The sequence below is a fragment of the Catharus ustulatus genome, chromosome Z, assembly GCF_009819885.2.
Source record: "Catharus ustulatus isolate bCatUst1 chromosome Z, bCatUst1.pri.v2, whole genome shotgun sequence".
Taxonomy (NCBI): domain Eukaryota; kingdom Metazoa; phylum Chordata; class Aves; order Passeriformes; family Turdidae; genus Catharus; species Catharus ustulatus.
This window is the reverse complement of record NC_046262.2, coordinates 55131028-55157135: the sequence shown is the minus strand read 5'-3', so window position 1 is coordinate 55157135 and position 26108 is coordinate 55131028. Positions and strand designations below refer to the sequence as shown.

At 41.3% G+C, this 26108-nt stretch overlaps 1 protein-coding gene across 2 annotated transcripts; it reads right to left on the bottom strand.

The window, feature by feature from the left end:
- Positions 1–242: 242 nt before the first annotated feature.
- Positions 243–25020, bottom strand: TRIM36 (tripartite motif containing 36). 2 transcript variants are annotated; one of them, XM_033084868.1, is made up of 11 exons: positions 24898–25020; positions 23762–23996; positions 21389–21418; positions 16192–16517; positions 12830–12976; positions 11699–11794; positions 10561–10814; positions 9841–9965; positions 8778–9071; positions 8209–8506; positions 243–5090 (listed from the first exon to the last, which is right to left on the bottom strand). In XM_033084868.1, exons 1-11 carry the CDS (start codon positions 24922–24924, stop codon positions 4736–4738), a joined length of 2187 nt encoding a protein of 728 aa, XP_032940759.1. In that variant the 5' UTR covers positions 24925–25020; the 3' UTR covers positions 243–4735. The 2 variants fall into 2 exon arrangements, with proteins under 2 accessions (XP_032940759.1, XP_032940760.1); XM_033084869.1 differs by lacking the exon at positions 21389–21418.
- Between the last annotated feature and the right edge of the window lie 1088 nt (positions 25021–26108).

Here is a 26108-nt window from a genome sequence, read left to right as displayed (position 1 = left end):
CCTTGACTAGGGAGGGAGGCTCAGGCAGCCAAGTTCCTAACATCAGCATCAGTAAAAGCCTCGTAGTCAGTCCAAACTGTGCTTTAGTCCTCCTGAAATGAGAGGTACTGGTGTATGAGCACATTTGAGAACCAAAGCAGTGCTTTCTTCCCACAAGTCACCTATTGTCATGTTTCACAGGAAAAACTATTTCAACCAGGATACTCAGGAGCCAGGATGCAATAATGTGAATGACTAAGATACTGTATTTCAGCTTTTATTTAAAAAAAACAATACATCACTTTTACATTTCAGAATATTTTCAAACAAGGCCTTTCTGTTAAAGCTTTAGGTATCTAAAAAGTGTCTACATGATTCACAGCTGCATGAAGCTTTGCAAGTCACACCATAGTCACCAAACAGCTATATTGCACAAAGATCCACACAATATCACACCATTTTTAGCTTAGTCTACATTGTAAAGTGCTGTTTCATAGGGAGAAACTTGAAAAAATAATTATTTAGATAGGCAAGTACTGCTGAACTGTATTTCTGAAAGTTGACACTTCCATGGTAGTGGAAAAAATATCACAGCATGTTGTCAGTGCCTCTTGACAGTGTGTTTTTTTATTTAATAAGCTGGAGTAAGCACCAAAAAGTACTGTCTGGAATGCATACTAAGTATTCAAGTAACACCAAAAGCCAAATAAATTTTTAAACTCAGAATGAGATAAATACAAACAGATATATCAAAAGGTAGATAAATGTTTAAAGTAGCATCAGTTTCTGACCAGTAGAGTAATTGCATAGAACATGTTAAATGAATTTGAAACTCTAGTAGAAAAAAGCCCCTACATTTTTAATTTCTTACTTCTATATTCTCAAACCAATAATCTTTTTTCTGATCAATGAGTCTGAGACACTGTCTCCATATCTGCAACAGAGTGTTCCATTTATGAATATTTCCATAAAGTAACAAAAGGTCTGGTGATACCAATCCAGATGCTAATAAAAAAATCTAAATGTGGAAATATGGAGTGCTAACCATGACATAAACGCTCTAATTTAGACCAGTTTCTGAAACAGAGGAATCAAAAATGAAACATTTGTCGATGGAAGGAGATTTGGTCTGGAAAAGAAAGTTCAGCCCTACAACCCAGAGTTTTAAGCCAATAGCCAGTTTGGTAGATGAACTGACTGTTGCCAATTATGCAAGGGGAGAAGTCACAGCTACTGAAGTGAGAATCCTTTCTCCTGGCTCTGACTGCTGCACTTACATGCAAGATCATGACTCACCTACTCAACAGACTAATGTAAGAGTTTTAAGTGTTTGCTTGACTTGTGGTTTAATAAATATTGGAGGGAGGAAAACTGGAAGAAACAAAAAATCTTCACAGCAGAGAGATCTGTTAAGACTCACTACGACTTAGTTTGCTCCAAGACCTGGAAAAGCAAACCAGCTAAAACGTGGGCATGTTTGTGTTACCAATGAAGCTACTCAGGAACATCCAAGTCTAGAAGTGACTGAAGAGCTGCAGAAGGCCCTCAGAACATAGTGACTAGGTAAACAAGCATTATCAACACGAACAAATGCAAAACAGCACAGCAGGTGGGGGAAACCCTGAGTGCACAGCTAACCATCAGGACTTCATGAAAAACACTGCAGAAGAAGCTTCATCATGAGCCTAGTAGTGGGTATCAAACAAAAAAAAAAAAAACCAAAAAGGAAAATATGGTTTTAGGACTACAAGAAGAAGGAAAACACCAAACTTCTTCATCCTTCACAGCAAGAGAGTGTCTTATGGACAGACTGTTCAGGCAGCCTCAGCAGGCAGGAAGAGAGCAATGGCTTCAATCCAGTAAGAGGGAAGATGAAAGGGAGGGAATGACAGAAATTAACAGCTATGATGATAACCATCTAAAACAGAAGAAATTACCAAAAGGCTAACTAGTAAGAGACAGTTTGTCCTTTCTCCTGGAGGAGACAATTCCAAAAGATACCCCATACTTCACACCTACTGCTGGGACATAAAAGTGTTTCTCATGTAACTTATGCTCAATCTGTGGAGTGCACTTCCACACAGCCTTACCAAGACAGAAACATTTGCAAGTGAGATCCAGACAAGAAGTTGCCCTTGCTGGGCGTTTCTAGCCCCAAAAAGGTTGTCATGCTTATGCTGGCATAGACAACCATTTCTGACAGTTTTTTCCAACAGTGGCCACAGTCAGAGCTTAGGAGAGAAGACACTGAGAGAGGTGGACTCCAGGTCAGATCAGTAAAACAGTTCAGACAGCAAAGCCCACACAAGTTTTGCATTATGACCTACATTCACTTAACTGTATTGTGATTTTCAGGTCCCATTTCACAGCTCTACAGCTGTATACATGTACTTAGTAAGCATACTTCACACACATTCATCAAGATGCAACACTATCCCCAAATCAGAAAGCATATCCCCAAATTAGAAAGCTTATCCCCAAATTAGAAAGCACCAAGTACTTATTAGAAACATCCTTCACTTTAGATCCTTATTTTTCCACACGTCAACAGTGCACGCACCCTACTTTTTTTTTTATACATAGGATTCTATAAAGAGAGGCAGTCCACCTCCACTCCCAGTAAGATCATGTAACAGATCCTCCTGGAACATAGGTCAAAACTTATGGAAGACAGGAAAGTGAACAGGGACAGCCAGATGAGTTCACTAAGGGCAAGCATTGCCTGACTCACCTAGGGGTCTTCTGTGACCAAGTGACTGCACCAGTGGATAAGGAAAGAGCTAAGAGATACCATGCACCTGGGCTTCTGTAAGGCCTTTGACAGGATCCCCCACAATATTCTTACCTGTAAACTTGAAAGAGAAGGGTTTAAGTGAATGGACTATTCAGTAAGGAATTGGCTGGACAGCTACACCCAAAGAATCACAATCAACAGCTCAATGTCCAAGCAGAAACCAGCAATGAGCAGCGTCCCTCGAGGGTATGTACTGGCACTGGTGTTGCTGTGTCCCCAAGACCAAGCACGTGGATCCAGGTAATCTCCACTATGAATACAGACTGGGGGATGGAGAGAAGCTCTGCAGAGAAGGACTTGGGCATCCTGGTGGATGAAAAATCGGCCATGAACCAGCAATGTCTGCTTACAGCACAGAAAGCATCACAAGCTGCCCAGGTGGCCATCAGGGCAAGGAAGATGATTTTCCCATTCTGCTCTACCAAGACCCCACCTGAAATACTGCATTCAGCTCTGGGGTCCCCAGCACAGAATGGTTCCAGAGGAGAGGCACAAAAATTATCAGAGGACTGGAACACCTATCCTGTGAAGACGTTGTGAGACATGGAGCTGTTCAGCATGGAAAAGGCTTCAGAGAGACCTTATTACAGCCTTTTAATATACAAAAAGGATTTAAAAGAAAGATGGAGAGAGACTTTTTACCAAGGCCTGGAGAGACAGGACAAAGGACAATGGTTTTAAGTTAAAAGACGATAGATTTAGATTGGATATAAGGAAGAAATTTCTAGCAATAAGTGAGGTGAGACATTGGAGAAGGTTTCCCAGAGAAGCTGTGGATGCCCCATCCCTGGAAGTGTTCAAGGTCAGGTTGGATGCAGCTTTGAGCAACCTGGTCTAGTGCCAGGTCCCTGCCCATAACAAGGTGGCTCGGACTTAGATGGTCTTTAAAGGTCTCTTCCAATTCAAGCTGTTCCCATGGTTCTATGATTCTGTGAAAAACTACTATGTGATACAGTTTTTAACATCAGAGGAACTGAAATTTGAAGGGAGACATCCTTTAAGGCAGAAATTAGGTCTCAAAACTTAACCAGTGCATTTTTAACATTCTTACTAAAAAAAATCCAAGCTGCTACTAGATAAAAAAGTAATCTATAAAAGCAAGTATTAAAAGAAATACCTGATTTTTTTTTTTTTAATTCACATATGATTACTCATGTCAGCAACTCATTTGCTTTTGCCTAAATACCAGGTACTATTTTTCACACATGCAAACATTTCTGATTTTTGACTCCAAATTCTGACATTTAAGATACAATTGCACTTTCTTTTAGATAGCTTATAGTAAAAGCCTGGAAGAATAAAGAATACCATTATGCCATCAACTATATGACACTGAGTGTCAGAACTTGAGTTTTAACTTACAATCACATTAAGGGTATACAACATGCAATCAGATTCAAGTTTACCTTCATCATTCCAAGTATAACTTAAACATTCAACACCATTTCTAATTTCTTCCTCTTTTAAATTCTATTTTTTAATATGCTATTTTGTGCTGAAAGGCCCAACTGGTGCTCAGGGGTTAACTGGAAAGCATTTGACCCCACAGAGGCATTCAGGCAGATTTCTTAAAAGGAAAATGGCAATCACACAACGCCAGCTTTGATTTCATTAAATACAAAACTGACTATGCAAGGATTTAAGTTAAATAAAAGGCAGATTTCTACCCCGAAGAGTAAGTTTTGGTTGCTAGTCCTGAAAAGTAAATTTTGGTTGCTAGTCAGACTTCTTCCCTGCTTCCCCCAGGAAAAGAAGTCTGTGGAGAACAGCATTGCACAGATCACAAGAAAGGCAGGAGAATTCCTCTGGTGCTGGAAGTGCCTGGACCATTTAGTTTTAAAAAATCACAGGCCAGAGGCTTGTGAGCAACATGTAGGTAGAATATAATTTATCAGGACTAAAAGCTAAGGTAGAATTCTTCTGCTTTCATTTTCTGTCTCAGAACAGGAAGAGATTACTGCACTAGATGTCGTCGTGGTACTCCCTGTGCTTGGCTGTGACAGCTTCCTCAAGATGCACTGCTGCACCGCCCATCAAAGCAAACGCTGGGTACATTAAACCAGAGCAATCCACCTCACACTCATACAGGCACTTCATACGGCCTGCATCGTAAAACCCCACCCTGCCTCTGTCACAGTCAAGGCAAATGCCCAAGCACGACGGCAGGGGAAGGATTCTGCTTGCTGGATCCTTGGGAGCAGCTGGTGTAGCAGGGATGAAGAACTTTTTCATGCCTAAAGTGACCAGGGTGCAAGGCTGAGATGAGTCAAAGAAGGCATCTTCACTCCCACTGTCATGACCACTGTCTTGCTCATACCTGCAACAGAAAAAAAAACCATGTGCTTTTGTCAGATGCTGAAGTGGGATCAGTGATGTGAACTGGAGAAAATGTTTTTGTAAGACAGACAACTCCAAAAAGATTGCATCCACTGGCTTCCACTAGTGACACACACTAGTGACAGGTCACCAGTCTGGTGTCACCCCATTCACTGTAACCTTTTGTGCCCAAAACAGGAGCCAATTGCTCATCCAAAACAATGTGTTTATCCAGCTGTGTGCTGAACAGTTTCTCCAGAAGGCTCCTGGGAGAGACAGCATCAAAAGCTTTACTGAAATCGTAAGAGATTACACCAACTGGTTTTTCTTGGACAGCTCAGTGGGTTACTTTTGTCACGATAGAAAAGGTTAAGTTTTTCAAGCAGGACTTTCCCCAGGTGGCTGCATTGTCCTTCAGGTGTTGTTCAGTAATTCCCAGAATAATCTTCTCCATAATTTACCAGTCACTGAAGTGAGACTGACAGGCCTATAGTTACCAGGGTCATCTTTCCTGCCAGTCTTGAAAACTGGGACAACATTTGCCAGCTTCCAGTTGACTGGCACCTCTGAAGACCATTGTAACATCAGAGGAGTTTCACAATGACATGAGCCAGCTCAGTACTCTAACATGAATCCCATCAAGCCCCACAGATTTATGGGGATTGGGGTGGAACAATAAATACTGCACAAATTCGGGGTTGGTTGGGAGTTTATCATTCTCACAGTTGTGGTCCTCAAGTTTTGGGACCACAAAGCCCACCACTGGTGTTGAAAACCAAGGCAAATAAAGCATTAAACATCCCTGTCTTGTCTCTTGTCTAAGAGTAGTGAGGTGGTCATCCTCCTTCTGTAACAGGCCAATGGTATTTCTGACTGTGTTTTGCTATTAACATATTTTTAAGAAACATTTTTTTATTGTTCCACAGTTCTAGCCAGCTTCAACTCCAGTTGGGTGTTGGCCGCATGAATTTTCTCCTTCAAATGTCAAGCAGCATCTCTTTATTTCTCCCATGTTGCCCAACCTTGATTCTATTGGCCTTACCCTTTTTTTTTTTGCCTTAGGTCTAGATCTCTGCTCACCCAAGCCGGCCTTCTGTCTTGGCTGCTTGACTTAGGACATTTTGGAATCGCCTGCCCCTGTGCCCTTACAAGGTGGTACTTAAAAAGTGACCAGCACTGATGGACCTCAGCACCTTCAATAGTGACCTCCTAAGGGACTTTACTGACTGAGCAGCCTGAAGTTTGTTCTCCTCATGTCCAGAGTTGAAGTTTTGCTGGCACTTTTCCTACTGACAAGACATTTTAAAACTTGATCACTTTGTGGTTGCTGTGGCCAAGACAGCTACTTATCTCTGCTTTGCTCACAAGATCATCTCTGTTGACAAGGAAAAAATCAAGGAGGGCACCTTTCTCAACTGGGTCCCTTAGTACCCAGACCAAGAAGTTATCATCCATGCATTTTAAGACTATTCTGGACCTGTTTGTATCATCTATGTGCTGCTCCCAGTTAACACGTGACAAGCAGAAGTGCTCTACAAAGACAAGGGTGGTTGATGTAGAGATATTCTTTAGTTCCTTGTGGCCTGTAGTAGATTCCCACAATGACATCCAATTTGTTTGTCCCTTAATCCTTACCCAGAGGAACGCAACTGCAGCCTGCCAACTGCAGGCTCCATACATTCCAGACATTATGTTATAGACAGTGCCACCCCCCACTCTGTCCTGCCTGTTCCTCTCAAGAGCCTGTAACCAACAAGACACTCTAGTCACAGCACTCATCCCACCAGGCTTTGCTTACCCCAGTGAAACATATTTAAGCCAGGCAGGAAGATGTATTTAGTAGGTGGAGAAGACTCACTTGGGTTACTTCAAACAAGTAATAACAGCTGAATTCCAATAAGGACAAGATCACAGAAGGCTTCACTATGGAGTAGATGTATCTAAATGTACTTATGCTAAGCAATCATTAATGAACCAACAGGCACAGTAAAATAGTTAACTTGAGAAGTAACTTAGCAAATATGCCTAATCCTTACAGACAAGAACATGTCCTGTGAGTTTTCCATGATTGCTGCTACATTTACAGTATCTGCAAAATTCACAAAAGAAAAGGCAGTGTTTTAGTGGTTTAAGTTTGTGGGCTTTTTTTAAAGTGCTCTGCCTGAAGACTTTCCTGAACAGTTTCCCACATGGTTACCGAAGAGTCTGCAGACATTCTTGGTCAGACTACATGCTTTTCCCTCCACCTCTGTCCCCAGATAAAGACACATGGAGAAGCACATGATCTGTATAGACATTCCCTACTTAGGATTTCAGTTTTGGGATGCTTGTGGGGGCAGTTGTTTCTGTGTCAGCTAAAATTTTGCAGATATCTATGTGGAGAAGGAAAAAGAAATCAGGACATTTAGAACTAATTTCTCACTTAGCAAATGGGTTCACCTTGCTTTAAGCAGCTCAAGATTGTGCTGACACATTTTCCTGATGCTATACAGGAGGAAGCCAAACATCTCTTAAATTTCTGGAAAAGAGTCCTCAGGAGAGAGTCTCCCTCCCTGCAGTTCCTACACACATCCAGGCTTGCTACAACTGTGATTGTGAGATGGAAATTTCTTTACTTTGTCCACTATACTTTGGCTTGTGCTCAGTAGCACTCCAATACAGGATGTAAACATGCAGCCTGGGGTAAGCCAGTGACTTGGAATCCACAGCTACTGCAAAACCATACAAATATATACAGTGAGCACTGTACTTCTGAAAGGCTGCCAAACCTTATATGCTAAGGCTAATAAGGCAGAGTCTTATTATTGATAATTAAGCAGTGCTTAATTAAAACTTACACTTATTTTTAATCCTCTTGCTTTAATTGACATTCTTTGGCATCGACAGGAACCTGACTTCTTTCCCAAAGAGAAAGAAAATAGGACTCTGGATTATCAATACATTTTTCTGCTAATAGTAAAGGATGAATGGGACAACCTGCTTTCACCATATCCTTCAAACTTTTCACTGGTTAGGTTCACCTTGTGTACTAACTGAGACCAGATTTGCTGCTAATTTACTTTTTTGAAAAGCTATCTCCTTATGTAAAACATGCATTAAAGCAAGAGTATGCAATTTACCTTGGACTGGTCACATCATGGGTATTGTGGAACAATTTCTGTATCTTGTTGCTAGGAACAACTCCCACTTTCACCAGGTATGAATAGGATTCCACACTAAAAGCCCAGAAGTGCTTCCCTTTGGCAATGCCAGTGTCTCCAATGATGTAATCCAGGGTTGTGTAGCATCCAACCTGCAAGCGCTCAGACCCCAGAAGCAGAGGAAATCCAGCCCTACTTTCCACAGAGGTTCTTCTTGGGTTCAGCTGGAGATGTTCATTGTTGTACCCACATTTGTCATCGAAAAGAAAACTGAAAACTGAAAACAGTACCAAAAAAATCTGCTTAGTTATATATTTGGTCTTCTGTGCTTATAAACTACATTTAAAGTCATACTGGCATTAGAATTTGTTACTTTTAAAGGCTACCAGGAATCTCATGGAAGCTAACAGTCTCTGTATTTTACCTACTTAACCTATAACAGTGCTTCTGAACAATTATGAAACTGGTAACAGCGTAGGAGACATCTGGGAGCTACTGGAAAACTACCTTCAGCTCTTAGCAATGATGGGCATAAGAAAACCCCATACCTGGAGCTGGCGGAGTACGCAAAATAACTTCTCGGCTCCAAGGGCTACAGATAGACCCTTTGTATCCTCGAACTCTAAAGGCATAGCTGCTGTCATCATCAAGATCAGATAACACTTTGCTCTTGCCACAAACTTCAGTCTTCTGCCATGTCACACTCTCCTCTTCTTTATTAAGCTTATGATACTCAAGAACATAGATATCAGCTGAATCTGTCTTCTCAGGGCATTCCCAGCTGATCAGAGCTTTGTTGTACATTCTGCACTGCTCTTCATTGATTTCTGGTATTTCTAGACCTGGAATACATGAGGGAAAAAGAACCTCAGAAATTTAGATACAGTGTGTTTTGGAGTTAACCACACAATCAATCCTGGGTAACCCAAAATGTTATTGTATTCCACACCTATCTGTGCCCCTGTGAGATTTCAGCCACTTTGTAACTAGTGACTGTTATTTTTTGCCCATTGCTATTTTGCTTTTCTAGTTATTTTTTCACTTCTATCTACTCGCACTTGTTTTTACTTATTGGTGAAAAGGGATTGGTTAAAACTGTATTGGGAAGAAATTAATTTTAAGGCATCCACCTCTTAATACTGTCTAAAACCAAGACATAACACCTCTGTTGACCTATAGTACTGTTAAAGGGGGGAACCTGACTCTCTAAGTTAAAAGGAGTAGATGAGCTTGGTTGTCTGTTCATAAACTTAAATAAATCCCTTATTTTCTGTTTTTACTTTGAAAGGCTTGAACTTTTTTTTTTTCTGGCAGCTTTAAAAACTATTACTTTCTGTCATGCAATAAAAAGTTCTTAGAAAGACTGAGTGTGATAAAACTACAATTTTTTTTTTAAGCCAGTGGTACTGAAGGCAATGTCATTTTAGTTTCTTTATGAAAGTTGAAACTAACACTGCTGCCAGGTAATGCTTTATGAATCGTGGAGACAGAAGGAATGATGTAAGCCACAACACTGAGCTCTGCAACTGCTGCCCTGTGCAAGTTTTGCCTTTCTCCAGAGAAATCTTTAAAGCTAAAACTTGAGAAAGACCTGATGCTCTCAGAATTTACCATTGGAATGGAAGGACAAGTCACCAAGGATGTCTTCTTGCTTGGCAGTGTCCACCACAAAGTCTTCAAAAGTAGTTTCAGCTGCAGGCCTAAAGCTCTTCAGAGACTCAGTAGCTTTTTGGATTCTGAAAACACAGAAGTGGGATAGCACAAGAGAAAAAAAGGCAATTCAAGTTGGACATGCCTTAAAGTAAAAATGTGAGGTTTTGCTTTAAAAAAAGTCCTGTTTTCATGTACTTACTGATGCCACTCAGAATTTTTTGTCTCTGTAGAAAGATTCTCAAAAGCAAAATTAAAAGGCCTTTTGTACAGCAGTGCAACGATAATGAACAGGTAGTCATTCAGTTGGCCAAGCATTTAAACAATTTGGAGCATTATGTTCAAAGAACAAAACTGATGTGAGGTACTAGTAGCGAACACAAAGATCAAAGAGCTTAAAGGCAGAAGAGACTTGTTAGATTAACTTGCAAATACCTGATAAAATCTCTGAGACAAGGAATTTGTCAGGGACCTAAACAGACTACCCTTTCACTGTCGTCCCACTGAACAGGGCTAGGCATTGTGGCAGGACAAGAGCACTCCTCTCCTGAGTGTTGTTTCCTAATGCACACTCCAATGCAGGAATTCCAACTGAACATGACCAGAATCATCTCCCAAGAATACAACTGCATGGACATCCTGGAATATACCTGCACTTCAAACAGAAGATATTTAAGATACCTGACATGAAGTTGTTTTGCTGTTTGAACGAAACAGGAGGGATCAGTTTCTTTAAGCACTTCTTGAGCATATCCTACAAGGCCATTATTTTCCAGGAGCCCTTGGTATTCTTCCACTTGTGTTTGCAATTTTTCCAGCCTTATATTCTTAGAAGTTTCAATTGCCCTAAGAGCTGCATATTTCTTCTCTTCCAGGACATGATACAATTTCTCAAAACTCTGAGATGCTTCTTGTTTAGCTCTTTCACTGTTGCACTAGGAGCAAACAAAAGACACTTCAGACAGATTCTGTATCACTGTGGCTCTGTACAGAAACATACCTAAGGTTGTTCAAGACATCACAGTAATCTAGTCATCCATTTGACAGACAAGACTAATGAGCTTTGTTATGCTATTCAGCACCAAAAATGACATCAGCACACCACCCAAGCTAGTAGTGAGCATTTGCTGTCTTTAAGAGAGAATGAAGACCAGGAAAGTATTCCTGTGATTACACCTTGAATCATGCATTACATTTGTCTAGACAGCTCATGAAAAAGCACTGCAAAAATATATCAGTCTCTGAAGTCTTCAAGTCTTCCCAGGAGCTAGATTCCCTCCCACCTTCCCCAATCACCTCACCCTGAACTGAGGGTCCATGTACACCCTCTGAACTGTAGTGCCACCTCTGACTACTGCCCTGGATAAAAGAAAATGCAAAACACAGAGGCAATCTGTAATCAAGATACACCAGTACCAGGAGCCTCTGCAATTTCTGCCTTCATGTTTTTCAGCTTGTATGTAACTCTTCTGCAGGGAGATTTTGCCCTTAATTCTGACTTTCTCAAGGTAAACAGGCAACATAAATAGTGCACCATCATAAATACACAAATGCCCTATGTTTAACCCTCTTTGGCTAAGGTGTCAAGTAAGCTTTATTTCATTTAAATCTACAGCAGCACCCAAAAATGAACTTCCCTCTATCTGCTTCCCATACGGCAGATAGATCTAACCATGTGTGATACAGTACTACCATACTTCAAAAATTGTTTCACTACTTAACTGAAAAACCCAATGTTTCAAACACTTTGAAAACAGCTTTGAATCCTTCCTGTGCCTGTACAAAGGCCAACCCCAGACAACCTGCAAGCCACTCTTACCTCTGTTTCTTTCAGCAGCAGATCCAGCTGTGTGATGTGAGCTTTCACCTGGCTCTCCTTACTGATGAGGTACTCAATATCTTTTGAAAGCTTCTCCTGTTGAAGTAAAACAGCAAGAATAGGGCATCTCACACAAAGTGACAACCAGTACAGGCAGGTCATCCAGCACATCCTTAGTTTATCTAGCCATAAGGACAACAGTGTGACACACCAATTATGAGCAGCAGTCCTGTGGAGAATTGATTGGGGACCTGCAGTGACTACAGAGCAACTGTGACTGGTGGCACAGGCTCTAAAGATCAGAGGTAACAGTGTCAGCTGGCTCCCAACCACCCAGAAATCACCATCTCTTAGACTGGGAAAAAGAGGCTTCAGGACATTAAACTTACAGAAAGGAATTGATAATTATTAACTCATTTGTAATAAGAAATTAGTAGAAAAATTAGTAGTTCAAATCACAGATATAGGAGCGAGCATCCCTGTACTTCCTTAGCTGCACGAGTTAGCAGTTGTACAGGAAAAGCCTTGCAAACTCGTGAGGAGGCCAAAGAGCACAACGCACACTAATCTGATCCTTTTTTACTCCTCCTGAGAGCAACAGAGGAAGAAAAGGAAGAAGAGGAAGTAGGTGCCATCTTTAATAACAAATTGATGTTTGAAATCTTCTGTTGTGCTTTGTTTAGGAAATTAACTATGCAGCTTCAGAAACATATAAAGATTCATACAAAGATATCAAAAGATACTTCAGATCCAAAATTTTCAGAAGTGCTTCTCAAGTATCCTCTACCACAAGCTACCTGAACACTTATATTAAAAAAAGTTGATTGTAAAGTTGATTAGCCACTTAAACTTTTTGCATCGTCTGTACTGCTGTACAATTAGCTGAAATAACATGAAAGCACTTATCAGGCGTTATGTTTTCAAGCATCATAGCAAACACAGTGTAGTTTCTTAAACGTGCCCTGCATCACATTAATATATACATTAACCAATGTTGCACATCAACAGGCCTCAAGCCTAGTTCAGAGTCTCCTAAACACACATCCTGGCTTCCATCCACTGGGAGTTTGCCCTCACATAAGAAGTACTCTTTGCCTTCTTAAGGCCAGGTCCAATGATATTTTCTTTCACCTTAAGGGTTTTGTAGGCAGTGCTCATGGTTGTTACTCTATGGTTTGCATGACCTCCACCCAGTTTGCAGAGATGACAAACAGGCCTTCTGCAGATCTCACAGTACATGTTTACTCTCTCCATTTCATGTTCTGGACACATCAAAATCTGTGAGGGGAAAAAAAGGAAAAGACCAGAAACAGTACAGGTATACTTCCAGAAATGGAGGTTCTCAAGAAAAAATCAAAGCACTATGATTTCATCAGTGAATTTCTTATAGTCAGTTCATTTTCTACCTTTTACATTTGTCAACATCACTGAAAGTCACCAGATGAGCACTCACAATTTCACAAGGTTTACAATAAGTAAACCTCTAGCAGGGTCTGTGTAGCTTCCATGTAGCAATCAATCTTTTGCTAAGCCCATGTTGTCTGCAAAGCCTTCAGCACCCTACACTCCTGCTCAGAGCTGTACACGCAATATATAACACACTCGGCCTGTCAAACTTAACCACGCTCATGCCACCATCTCTTGCAATAGCTATGAACTGTTTCTTAAAGCAAGAGCTGACATAACACTGTAGCAAAGTCTAAGCTAGATTTTGATAAACCACATAGCCACTGCTCTTGGAGCAACAGTGTAGCCACCACCACCAGCTATAGTCATTTGAAAGACAAAAGACTCCAGTGTTTCAATCTTTCTGTCTGACTCCAGTTACAAGCTGTTCACACTGAGTGCTACTTCCAGGATTAGCTCAAACGGCATTGCAAGAAAGCTGATGTTTGCTAACAATCATCTTTCAAAAACTGAATTTATTGAAAGAAAAGTTCAAAGATTTTTAAAAAGTGCTGCTCCAGCCCAAGCTCAGGCAACAGATTAAACCATATACAGCATGTGTGTGTGTGTGTGTGTGTGTGTGTGTGTGTGTGTGTGTGTGTGTGTGTGTTGGCTTGAAAAAACAAGTAATGCTTGCTTTTCGTCACTCCAGAGCACTGAAAGACAATATTTGGGTCATCTATTCCATAGAAGTTACCAAAGAGGAACTTCCGAGGAAGCTTTTCAGTTTCAATATGCCCCCACACAAGAAAAGTCAGAAAAGAGCATAAAAATAGAAAATTGTGAGCAGCACAAATACGGACATAGTGAGTTAAAACCTGAAACCAGCTTTTAAGTCTCAAACGTTATCTTAGGCTATGTAAAAAGCCCAAAGACACCAGTCTCACCAGCACTTCCAGACTACCATTAAACCAAATTTGCTATTAACAATCCCATTTGAATTGACTACTGGATTTGGAAGGAAATAAAAAAGGGGAATAAAGGAAACTGCCAAGAAAATCATCTGCGCAGGTAAACATTTCCAAAATCTACAGCCAGTCGGTTAGTCTGTGAAAGTAATTTTTCCACAGCAGTGTGTAGCCACACCTCACAGAAAAGCCGTATTCTTGTTCATCTCCTCGTACAAGCAAGAATTATAGCCTGCATGTGAGAGACAGCAGAGGTCAGCAGACTGCTCTGTCTTCTCTCAAAACTCAAGAACAATCAGCCCAGTATGTGCTTCTCCCATCTCCACCACACACGCTACAAAGCGCTCTCCAGCCTGGTTGTAAATTAAAGTGGTGACTGAGAACATTGTTTAGGAAATCAGCTAATATCTCATGCTTTCAGCTCAGGTCTCAAAAATGCAGTGCAATGAAAAAGGCACTTTTCTTTCTTTATATTAAGCCCAAACAGTCCTCAGAAAAGTTTCTATAAGAGCACAGTAAAGATCAGCATATCTCTATTGCAAAGTTTTTCAAAGAAGTAGATGTATCTAAAATTGACTACACTATGCTTTTCTCCTTTTTTCCCCATCTTCCTTCTTCACATATAATTAGACACAATTCTAAATCCCACATGTGTATACCTATGCAATCAGAATAATCTAAAGCACTTCACCCCATCTTGCTCTGCTTCAAGAGAATTCAGCCTTTGTAGACTTTTAATCCTGAATTCAGTCTGCATGTAGTATAATACCATAGGGCACTTTTAGAAGTGCACAGGGATCACAAGATGCCTTTGGTATTTTCAAACAGCGATGTTGTAGCTGTGAGGGTTTAGATGCCATAGAAGAGAAGTTTTTAACAAGCTGTAGAGAATTTTAAACCAAGGGCTAGAACACAGTATGCAAACTTTCAACCTTCTCATTTATCCAGTTGAGGGACATTTCACACAATGTATGTGCAAGCACATTTGAAAGCACATGAAGAACGTGTCCACTTTTAACTGGCATTAATGTTTTAGACTCAAGGAAAACACCACCAAGTTGACTTCTGGATGTTCACTATCTGCCAGCTTGCTAATTTTAGAGGGTCAGATTTTTCCAGCCTCAGAAGGAAGATACACCATCAGTCAAGAGCTTCTTACACATTGCACATTAATCAAATTTACTTAATCATTAATCAGGACTCCTTGACCATCAGCATTTCTGGCATCTGTGGGACCTCCAGCAAGGAGGCACAGGCACACAGAATGTGCTGGGACATTAAGGCCATTGCTGCAGTCCCTGGTTAGCAAGATGGCATCTGTGACATGTAACATCTGTGATGCAACAAATTCAGAGACACCGCCATGTGCTGCACCATGCTCACCAGCTGGAGACACAAAGGTAGTGGCATTTTGTTATCACTGTTTTGTCTGAATGCAGTAACAGCAGCACCAGTGCACAAACTAGAAATTTGCTACAGATAAAAAAATAATGGTGCAATAATAATGGAGACTTTAACTCCACCTTCTGCTCTTGTTAGATGCAAAGGAGGAGAGAGAAAAAAGATGCTTGGTGATGGATCAAGTTTAAGCACAAAGCATCCAAAGGGGATGTGCCTAAAAGGAGCATGGAAGAGGCCAGGTGTGTCAGAGTTTTCAAGTTTACCACACACAGGCATCCTCCCTAAGCAGTCCCATTCTAGATGCTCAAGAGCAAGGTGCCAATAACGCCAGGGGTGTGGATTCAACACTTGTATGAGCTATTTACTTAAAAGCTGGACTTCATGATCCTCGTGAGACCCTTCCAACTCAAAATATTCTGTGATCTGTGATTATTAGGGCTTAAAAAAAAAAAAAAACTGAACAAAACTGAACAAATCACAAGTAACACAGTCCATTCCACAAAGTAAAAAACGTTATTTTTACATGACCCTTCAAGTATGCAAGTATGTTCTTAATGCCCCTTCAATGAAAACCACTTGACCACCAGCAAAGAGCAAAAGCTTGTGGTTCACTCAATAAATAACAGCAGTAGTCAATAAAGCAATCATGGTCCTAAAAAGCAGCCATCATTGCACAGATATGTCTGCAGCTACATGAGAATGCTGCAACCTGAATTCTGTAAGGTACAGAATACTTACTTTGGGTCTGAAGTTGGTGGTTGGTCCCACATATTCATGCTGGGCTTTCACAGTTCCCCAAGGATGGTGAATTTTGAAACATTCATTGCAATAGCTTGCACTGCAGTCCATGCAGCTCTTGGTGGACTCCTGAGGTGGAGGCTTGCAGAAATCACACATAATAGCAATGGCTGCCCTGGCTGCCTGTCTGTATCTTTCCACAATGGTTTCCAAAGTGAAGTTCCGAAATAAGCCATTGATGCCACGCTCTCCAAGATCAATATCCCGCTGGCAACTCGGACAAGGAAACAGAGTCGATCTAGGAGTCAGTGAATTGCGTTTTCTGCCTGTGTAGACAACAAAACCCAATTTAGGATGAGCAAAAACCCAACAGGTTTAGATTTTAAAAGAAGCACAAGAATTTACGAACCAATTCCAGACTGTAGCACATCATCCAAACCAGTACAACACCAATTCATATGCAGTCTGCCAAGCTAAAGAGAATACAATTGCCCTGACAAGGTAGCGTAATGTCTGACTCCAAGGGACATTACAAACTACTACTCTAAAACTTAATTTTATTTAAAGATAAATTTAGCTCTTGCAATTCTATATTCTTTATCTAGTTTTGGATGCACTCAAGCTGTAACCTTCTGAAACAATAAACACAAAACCTCGTGGAAGCCAAGAGGTTCTTTAGATTAACTGGTTACCAGTATAGAGAGCAACAGCTTCCTAACATATTGAAGTGAAAGATGCATACTCCCAGAGCAACAGAAATACATAGCCAACTTTGAGCTCCCTGAAGTTTGCTTTGGCTGAGTACAAACTTACTTTACTCATCCCAAGAGGTACCATAAAAAACGAAAACAGGAAAACAAGGGAACAGTATGACAGTTAGACCATTTAGTCAAAAAATGCTGAGGCTGATTTAGCCCCTCCTGAAAGGCTTCAATAAAGGACATTGCTAAATAAGCCCTGCACACCAAAGGGAATCTGAGGTATCTATATCTGAGAGGTTATGCTACCCTGAACTGAGAAGCCACAGAAATCCACAGGGATGTGTTAAACAGAGTATTATACCTTTAGTAATTCCTTTATTAACTTCTAAAGGGGGAACTGCAGACAAACTGCACTCTTACAAAACAGCTACACAAATTTCCCCCTCTCTCCAAAATAAAATCACATGCTCAAGAAAAGCCAGTAACTTAAGAAGGCTTTTGAGTCTGTTAAGGAGATGGCTCACACAAACTCAGAGGTAAGAGGTTACCCATCCAGGAGTGCATCCCATCTCACTCACGAACCCACAGGCTGCAACTACCAGAAAGAATCCTTTATGTATTTCAAAAGCAGGCTAAGCCAGTCTTTAGGCTTAAGTTGCATCCTCTCAGCTTGCCCTTACAAACAAAAATAATCTTCTGTAGTGCTGGTGCATTGTTTTAAAATCTCTTTGAGAGCACTGCATATTGGTATAACTAACTGTCCTGATTTCATCTGGGTTAGCAATAATTTTCTTAGTAGCTGGTACAGTGCTGTGGTTTGGATTCAGTATGAGGTTATTACACACTGATGTTATGGCTGTTACAAAGTAGTGCTTACCCCAGATTCAGCACTTTCCAGTTTTCTATGCTTCACCAGAGAGCAGGTGTATGAAAAGTCAGGAGGGAGAACAGCCAGGACAGCTGACCCAAATGGCCAAAGGGATATTCCATACCACAGAATGTCATGTCCAGGACATAAACTAGAGGCAGTCAGGTGTGACAGGGTGGGCACTGGGTGAACAGTTGTATTGTGCATCACTTGTTTCTCTTGGATTTTATTCCTCTCTCTCTTTTGTATTACTATTTTTTAATTATTGTTATCCCTCCAATATTTACTCCAGTATATAATTAACTCTATTCCAACTGAAATCAGGACACTAACAAAATTGTAAATGGAGGTATAACTTAGAGTTGAATTCCTAGTGTTGAAATTGGTGCTTCTTTAGAAAGGGAAATTTGTTCTTCTCTGTATTTAATCAGTATTTTCCCATCAAAAATGCTAATGCTTTATTTCTTACTGAAGTGTCCTGTTATGCTACCCAAAATACACTTGTTTTAGGCTGCTCTCCTGTTGCTCCTTCACCTAACAATCCAAAACCTCCATTCCTATCATGCCCTTTCCAGTCTCTTCAAATAAAGCACTAAACCAACACTCCTATTAGGAATTTATTCCTTTAAATATCTTTGAAATTTGACCCATGGTAGTTATGCATGACTGTCAGCTAAGAAGTCACAATCAGAGCATGGATAAGTGTGCATGCACTGACAGTCTCCCACCCAGCTTGGTCTCATGCCTTTCTGTAAGTTCTGAGCAGAACAACTAGGCTGCATTTACAGAACGGGATGGGTGACAGAAGGCATGGGTATGAAACTCTCTGCTTTAGGGAGCAGAGATTTTTGTCTGACTTCACATTTTTTTAGTACTTACTTGAAATGAATTAATTACTGCACATCCTGCAGTACCTATAACTTGGCATACACAGTAACACACGCATGCAAGGCACAGCAACAACAGTGAAACACAAACTGTATTTCCAGTGTATGCTGCAAGCTAGCACCGCACACAGGAACACAGAGAAATCTTCTACACAGACTTCTACAATGTCCTAGACAAAAAGATGACTTCACATGCAGTGCCATGCAGACAACAGCTACAGAAAGTGATCTAGAATACATACATTTGCTGCAACTAAGAAAATAATCATACAATGCGGCACATATCGTGACTGCCTACAAGTAGAATGCTAGAGCAGAGAGCAAACAATGACAAAGCAAGATAACAAGGAAAAAAAACCATGGTGCAGTGGTCAAGTTTAAAAATACAATCTGAAATTCATATCCATCCCAATGGAGGCCTTTCATTCTGCCTGTGGTGGACCGAAATGAGACTGTCATCATGAGCCATGCTCTGCAGAGACTGGTGACATTGTTTACGGAAAGCAATCCAGTATCAGGGAAGTCCTGCACACCTTCAGATGTCTCATCCCTTTTCATCGACAGCACTATGAGAATTTAGGTTGGGGGTTCTTTCCTCTTTTAAATCCTGTAAATCTATTTGCTAAGCTTCCTGGCATGTTCTGTGAATTGAACACTCAAAAATAAGGAAATACACTCTCTTTTTGCCTAGTGAGTGTTAAAATATTAAGACTCTCATTTGCTTTCTGCTTAAAGGATTTCTACACTTGTATTTTAAGAAGAAAGCACTGATGAAATAATGAATTACTTTGGACACTATCTTTCCTATCAGTATTGTGTCCAATTTGCTGAAACTAAATTCTGGTTATTAAAAAAAAATCCAAACAAACAAAAAGCACACATAAAAAAAAAATACAGAGTAACAAACCCCTTGGATTTCATAGACATATTTAGATGTGCAGCTCAGAGAAACCTAGATCTTACCCACATTCTCTTTTACACTTTGCCAATTCAGCTTACAACAAGCAAATACATATTTTGTGAAATACTAGAAATCATCACATGAAATTTTCCACTGTGATTTGTAAACTGATTGCTCCACTTGCAGTAAGTTGCTCAATCAGTTAAAAAAAATTTATCCTAACATACACTCATGCTCAGACTCACAAATACAGATTGCAAAGACTCAAGTCAAAGAGCAATCTTAAGTATGTCCTTTAAAGACAATGTTTAAACATCATCTTCCCAACGAGAGGTACAACACCTAAAATATTTAAAAGTCCAAGTTGCAGTGAATGGTTCGCAAAGGGATAAGACATCTTAAAGTTGTGGTTTTCAAGTAAACAGTATTACCAGAATTCTATGGTTGTGGAAGACATGGACATTAAATGTGTGAAAGTTTAAAAAAAAAAGATTTAAAAGTCAACTGGATTCTCTTGAAAGGTTGGGGGGGTTTTTTTTAATAGAAATGTGTATTGCCACCCCATAACTCAGTTAATATTTTTGGATGAGTTTTTAGGGGGAAGGAAAAAAGGAAGGGGAAAAAGCATATGGGGACAGCAAGGGGAAGGGGTAAAGAGGGAAGGGGAGGAGAAAAAGAGGGTGTGGAGGGGGAGGGAAGGAAACGGGAGAGGGAAGAACAGAGAGGCCTCGTAAGAGCAGCCAGCAGAGCTAAAATGTTACTTTCAGATACTTTAGTTTTTCACAAATCAAAAGAGCTTTCTGCAAAAAGAGCAGACCCGGACAGCTTTCCAAGAAGTCTGACAGTATCATATGGTATCTCCGTTTTATGACACTTTCAGCCTTCAGCTGAGGCCATTTAAACTTCCTCTTCTGATCAGCTGCTTTGTCCTCCACTGAGTGTGAAATTCAGATTTGTGTTTAGCTCAGTTCACATCTTTCCTGAAGGACACCATATGCCCATGGATTGCCATGTGTCTGCCCATACCGTGGCAACGAGGAAATCAGGGACTTTTTCTCCCATTTTCGACCAACCATTACATTAAGAAAAAAATTAATCAGTGTTAAAAAACTCCACACAATGGCTAACCTGCTCAGACAAGCTCAATTTTGGAAACGAGATATAATTAAAAGACTGACTATCCTTCAACCTGCTTGTGTCATTAGACACACCAAATATTATAAGTCTGTAAGTATAAAATGTTTCATTTTCTTCACATATTCATGTGCTGTGATAAACTGTGAGATTCAGAACTACCTATATGATAGTAGGTGTAAATTTCAATCAGTTCAATCTATTCTTCATCAAATTAAGTAGACTTAGATACAATAAAGAACCAACATTGCATTCCTTTTAGAAGCCATGGCCAAACTCAACTTATAAATGTAAGCAAGACCAATCCAATAATCATACTTCATTACCAGCAAGACAGCAGTTTCATTGAAACTTGGGCATGTAGCTCCTGAATATGAAAAAGCAGGGGGTGGAAGAGCTGGTGTGGTGATTGTTGTGGTTCTGTGTGCATTTTTGCACCCACCAATGTATATTCAGTCATACACACACAAGGAAAAAAATATAATCCAACTCTTAATTGCATTCCAGTCCAGTTGACCTTTAAATCAGTCTTGCACAGAATGAAAAGCTGTCCTTGTAGAACTTCTTTGCGGCACCTTTGCTCACTGCAAAAGCCTTTTTGTGGACTTGACCACTGACAAAAAGCTATATGCTAACCAACAATATTTAACTTGAGATCTAAATGCTAGACTATCTCTAGCCAACACAAGAAGTGAAGCATTTCTACCTCTGCACCCAAAAGACCTCCTCTGTGAGGCTGCAAACAATGAACAGAGAGCTGTTTAGACATCAAAAAATGAGATATACCATTGGTTTACAATGGTTCAAATGAAAAGCATCAACTGTTTTCTCTCCTGTGGCTGTTAAACTCCTGCAGGATTGAAAGGCAATAATGTTTAACTTCCTAGCATATCAAACAATTTTAAGACTTAAGCAGAACAGGAAAAGGGAGAAAGAAGGCATTGGTGGGGAGGGGCACAGGGAGAGATATTTCAAACATTTGCACGAGAGTCAACATAACCAAATTACACGCCTTAATTACACCAACACTGTAATTACAGTAACATTAGAGATAATGGAACAGCAATAAGAAATAGCCTTCATTTTCACGTTACATACAGCAAGATTTTGTCAACTAGAAATTATTTTTAATACAATATAAATAGAGGAATATTTTTAAACCAACACACTAGATTTTAAGCAGCACATACACTCCATTTCAATGAGTTCTGTTCTTTTTACATTAATATAAATTGTACACCTAAACGCAAGCTGGGTGTGCACAGCAAATACAGAACATGACCAAATACAGACTAGCTCCTTCTGGTATACAAAGAATTTAAATGCCAACCCATTTTAAATAGATTATATTCCTTATGGAGACATCAGGGATTCTTTAAGTGGGGGGAAAGAAACCCAAAAACAGTGGGAAGAAGGTGTCATATTCATTTTGAAATGTGACACTTAAGTTCTTGACACTGACATGCCCTGCACAAGCCTCCCAGAAGTTCTAGTGGGTTTTTATTAAGCACATGAGACACCACTTTGGATCTTTTCCTTACATTTTCTTTGTTATGGAGGTGTTTTCTTGAAAATTCCCCTACAGATCACGAAGCTAATTCAGCAAGGCAATGCACAGTGTGAGTACTCCAGATGCAAGACAACAACTATGCAAATCTAAATTGCAAGCTGGTGACCACTGCTGGTACCAAACTGGTCCAAGAGTAAATCTCAATATAGCAACGGAGCTATAATGCCTGTAACATTAGAAGCAAAGACAGTATAATCTGAATTTTAAAAATTATTCTTTAATGCTTCCATTTCCATATGCTTTTCATTCTGCAAATCTGAACTGTCTGAGATGATAATTTTCTTGTGATGTGCATCTGCCCAATGCTCTTTGAGGTAAGAGGGGGGAAGCTCATTATTCCCAAATCTCAACCCTGTCTTGCTCATCAGACAGGTCTCTAGGCAAGCAATCACCTCTCTGTTATCAGGTTTGATGAGGAGATATATTCCCCTTAGCTTGCCAAGAGGGTGGCAGACCACAGTGGATTTAAAGATTACAACTCCTGCAACAAACAACTTGTATTCATATATCTCAGGACAGGGTGGTGGTAGCAAGAGGAGTAGCAAGAACTAGTGGCTTTTTGCTTAACAAACTGATTTGAAAGAGTACCAGTACTAACAATTCAGTACTAGACAGTACTAAGTAGTTGTTTAAAAGAAGTTGATGAAACTGCATTTTTGATCTGTGAAAACTGGGAAGGATGAACTTTAGTAACATGAAATATAAGATAGAGCTTTAGAGTTTGTCTTGTTGGTAACTCCTCCAGAGCACAGGGAGTGTGGTTTTAAAGTGGATAATTATGTCAGAAGAAAGCCTGAAGGCCAAGATGAGGTATCTTTCAAGAAGTAAAGCATGCACAAAGCACTTTCAATGGTCTGTATAAAGGCAGATGGATTACAAAAACTGCAAGAATCTCTCTAGCTCAATACCACAAAGAGCATAAGGAGTCCTAAAGCTAAGAACTCCTTAAATCTTTAAGCGTACCACAATGAAGGAGGATGTTAGGGCTGTCTGCTTACAGTCATCTGTCTTTCAAATCCACAACCGTGCAATAATCATAACGAATGGAAAATTATTTACTGCACACGTTATGAAGTGGGCAGGACAAAACTAGCTCGCAAAGTCTGCACAGGCTCAGAAGGAAGTCAGTACTACTACACTGGGGCTGGTTGAAACCAGAGCAAACCACTAGCAGGCAAGGAAATCACCAAAATCTACATCTCCATGCTACTGAACACAATGCTATTACATCTCCATGTAACTGAAATACAGAAATACACAAACACAATGGTTATAAAGATTTATAGAATGCCACAAAGACGAATCTATTATAGATGAAACAGAGTGCATTGTCCTTAAAAATATTCCCATTGTTCTTGACACAAAATGAACAAGAGTAGCACTATCCCTAAGTCATCTCTATAACCGCATCAGGAGTACCAGGAAGACACTTTAGCAATGGAGACACCATTCAGCTCAAGCCAGTCTAATAATAAAATCACAAAAACATGCACAAATTCTGATACATACCTGATCTATTAATCCTGTCAATTCTGTCCATGCTAGAAGCAGAGATTCTAATTCGAGGGCTACTCTGATTAGAGGATTCTGAGCCTCCATCAGCAAAGGAGTCTTCAAATGCAAAAAGTATTTCTTTCACACATTTGTGACAGATATTGTGCTGGCAGGGAAGGATCAGTGGATGGGTAAACAATTCCTTGCATGCTGGGCAGATAAGCTCTCTTTCAATACCCTTAATGGCAACCTTCATGATAGAAAGAGGGAGAAAAAAGTGTAAGTGCAGCAAAACACGAGCCACCAAGACTTATGGTACTTCTCTATGTCACCAAACCCCAGCTCTGCAGAATAAATGCACACATTTTTATCTGGTTTGAGGCACTTTTCTGGCTAAAACAAATCTCAATTAACATTTATTAAAGCACTGACAGCATTCATTTCAACTGAAGTGAGCATTGCCACTAGGCAAACTCAGTTCATCTTTAGGTCATGTCTGCATTGCAGGGGAGGGAAGAAGGGGAGTAGTCTTAATTCCACTCAAGGACCTAGCGAAACGAATGCAACCATACTTCTTAACAATAGGAGTCCATATGTTTAGCTTGCTCTCTGGCTTACGAAGAGGGAGGAGGAAAAAAAAAAAAAAAGAAAAGAAAAGAAATCAAGTGTCAGACTGGTTAAACAACAGGCTTTTCCGTGTAATTCACGTTTAAGGGTTGAAACTGTCTTGACTTCATCAGGGTAATAGTTCCGAGTCGAGAACATTATTTATTTGTTTGTTTGTTTGTTTATTTATTTACACGTTTATTTACGTCTTTTCTCCGTGGCACAAAGAGCCGCCCGTGGGTCGGAACGGCCCCTCAGTAATTCCGTGAGCCCCGCGGCCGCCCCCGGCAGCGCAGCGCCCGCTCCGCCCGGCGCCCTCCCGGGAGCGCTTCCCTCCGGCACCGCGCCCGTCGGAGCTCCCTGCGAGCCCTGGCCGCCGTCCCGGCTGCGCTCACAGCCCCACACTGACCGACCTGTCGGCGCACTGACAAACAGACAGACAGACAGATAGACAGACACACACCCTACAGCCCCCCGCAGCACACCAAGAGGCACGAACGCACCGCGCCCCGGCGGCCGCGCCCCGCCGGTCCCCCCGCGCTCACCGGGCTCTCCAGCCGATCGCTCTCCATCCCCGCGCCTCCTCCTCCTCCTCCTGCTCCTGCTGCGCCGTCAGCCCGGGCGGGTACTCGGGACTGTGCAGCGCCCGCGGCGGCGCCCGGCGCAAAATGGCGAGCGGCAGGGCGGGCGGGCGAGCGGGCGGGCGAGCGGGGCAGCGCGGACGGGGCGGGGCGGGCGCGGCCCCGGCACCGGCACCGCCGCTCCGCGGAGCTGTCCAGCCGCCGCCGCCGCCGCGCAGCCCCCGCGGGACAGCGAGACCGCGCCGCTATTGTTTGGGTCCTTGTCTTCGGCCGGGCGGCACCGGAAATGCCGCCCGTCCCGGCAGCCGCGAGTGCTGAGCGCTCTCCCGCTCATCCCCTGCCGCCGACCACCGCCCGTGGTGCCCGTGCCGCAGGATTGCTCAGTGGAACGGCTTGGGTTGGAAGGGACCTTGAGGATCACAGAATCACGGAATCGGCCAGGTGGGAAAAGACCTCTGAGACCATCGAGTCTAATCTGTGTCCTAGAGCCATATTGTCAACTAGACCTTGCCCTAAGTGCCACATCTATTCTTTCCTTAAATACCTTCACCACCTCCCTGGGCTTTGAAGAAATTCTTTCTCATGTCCAACCTAAATTTCCCCTGACTCAGCTTAAGATAGTGTCTTCTCATCCTAAACATCTCATTCCAATCGCCTCCACTGTGACCAGGGACGCCTTCCAGAAGAACGGATTACTCAAGCCCCATTCAACCTGCCCTTACTCCAGGAATGGAGCATCCCACAGCTTCTCTGAGCAACCAGTCTCACCACCCTCTCAGTGAAGAATTTCTTCCTAATATCTAATCTAAACCCGCCCTCTCAAAATTTAAATTCATGACCTGTTTTTACACTACCTGGCCATGTAAAAACTCCCTCTCCCTCTTTTTTATAAGCCCCCTGTAAGTACTGAAAAATCACAACAAGGTCTCCGTGGAACCTTCTCTTCATGCTCAACAGTCTCAACTCCCTCAGCTGTCTTCACAGGAGAGGTGCTTTAGTCCTCTGATCATTTTTTTGGCTCTCTTTTGGACTCACTCCAATAGATCTGTGTCTGTCTTCTGCTGAGAATCAAAGAGTTGGATGCAGTAATCAAGGTGGAATCTCATAAAAGCAGAGTAGAAGGGGGTAAACAGATAAACCTCCTTCATGCTGCTGGCCACACTTCTTTTGATGCA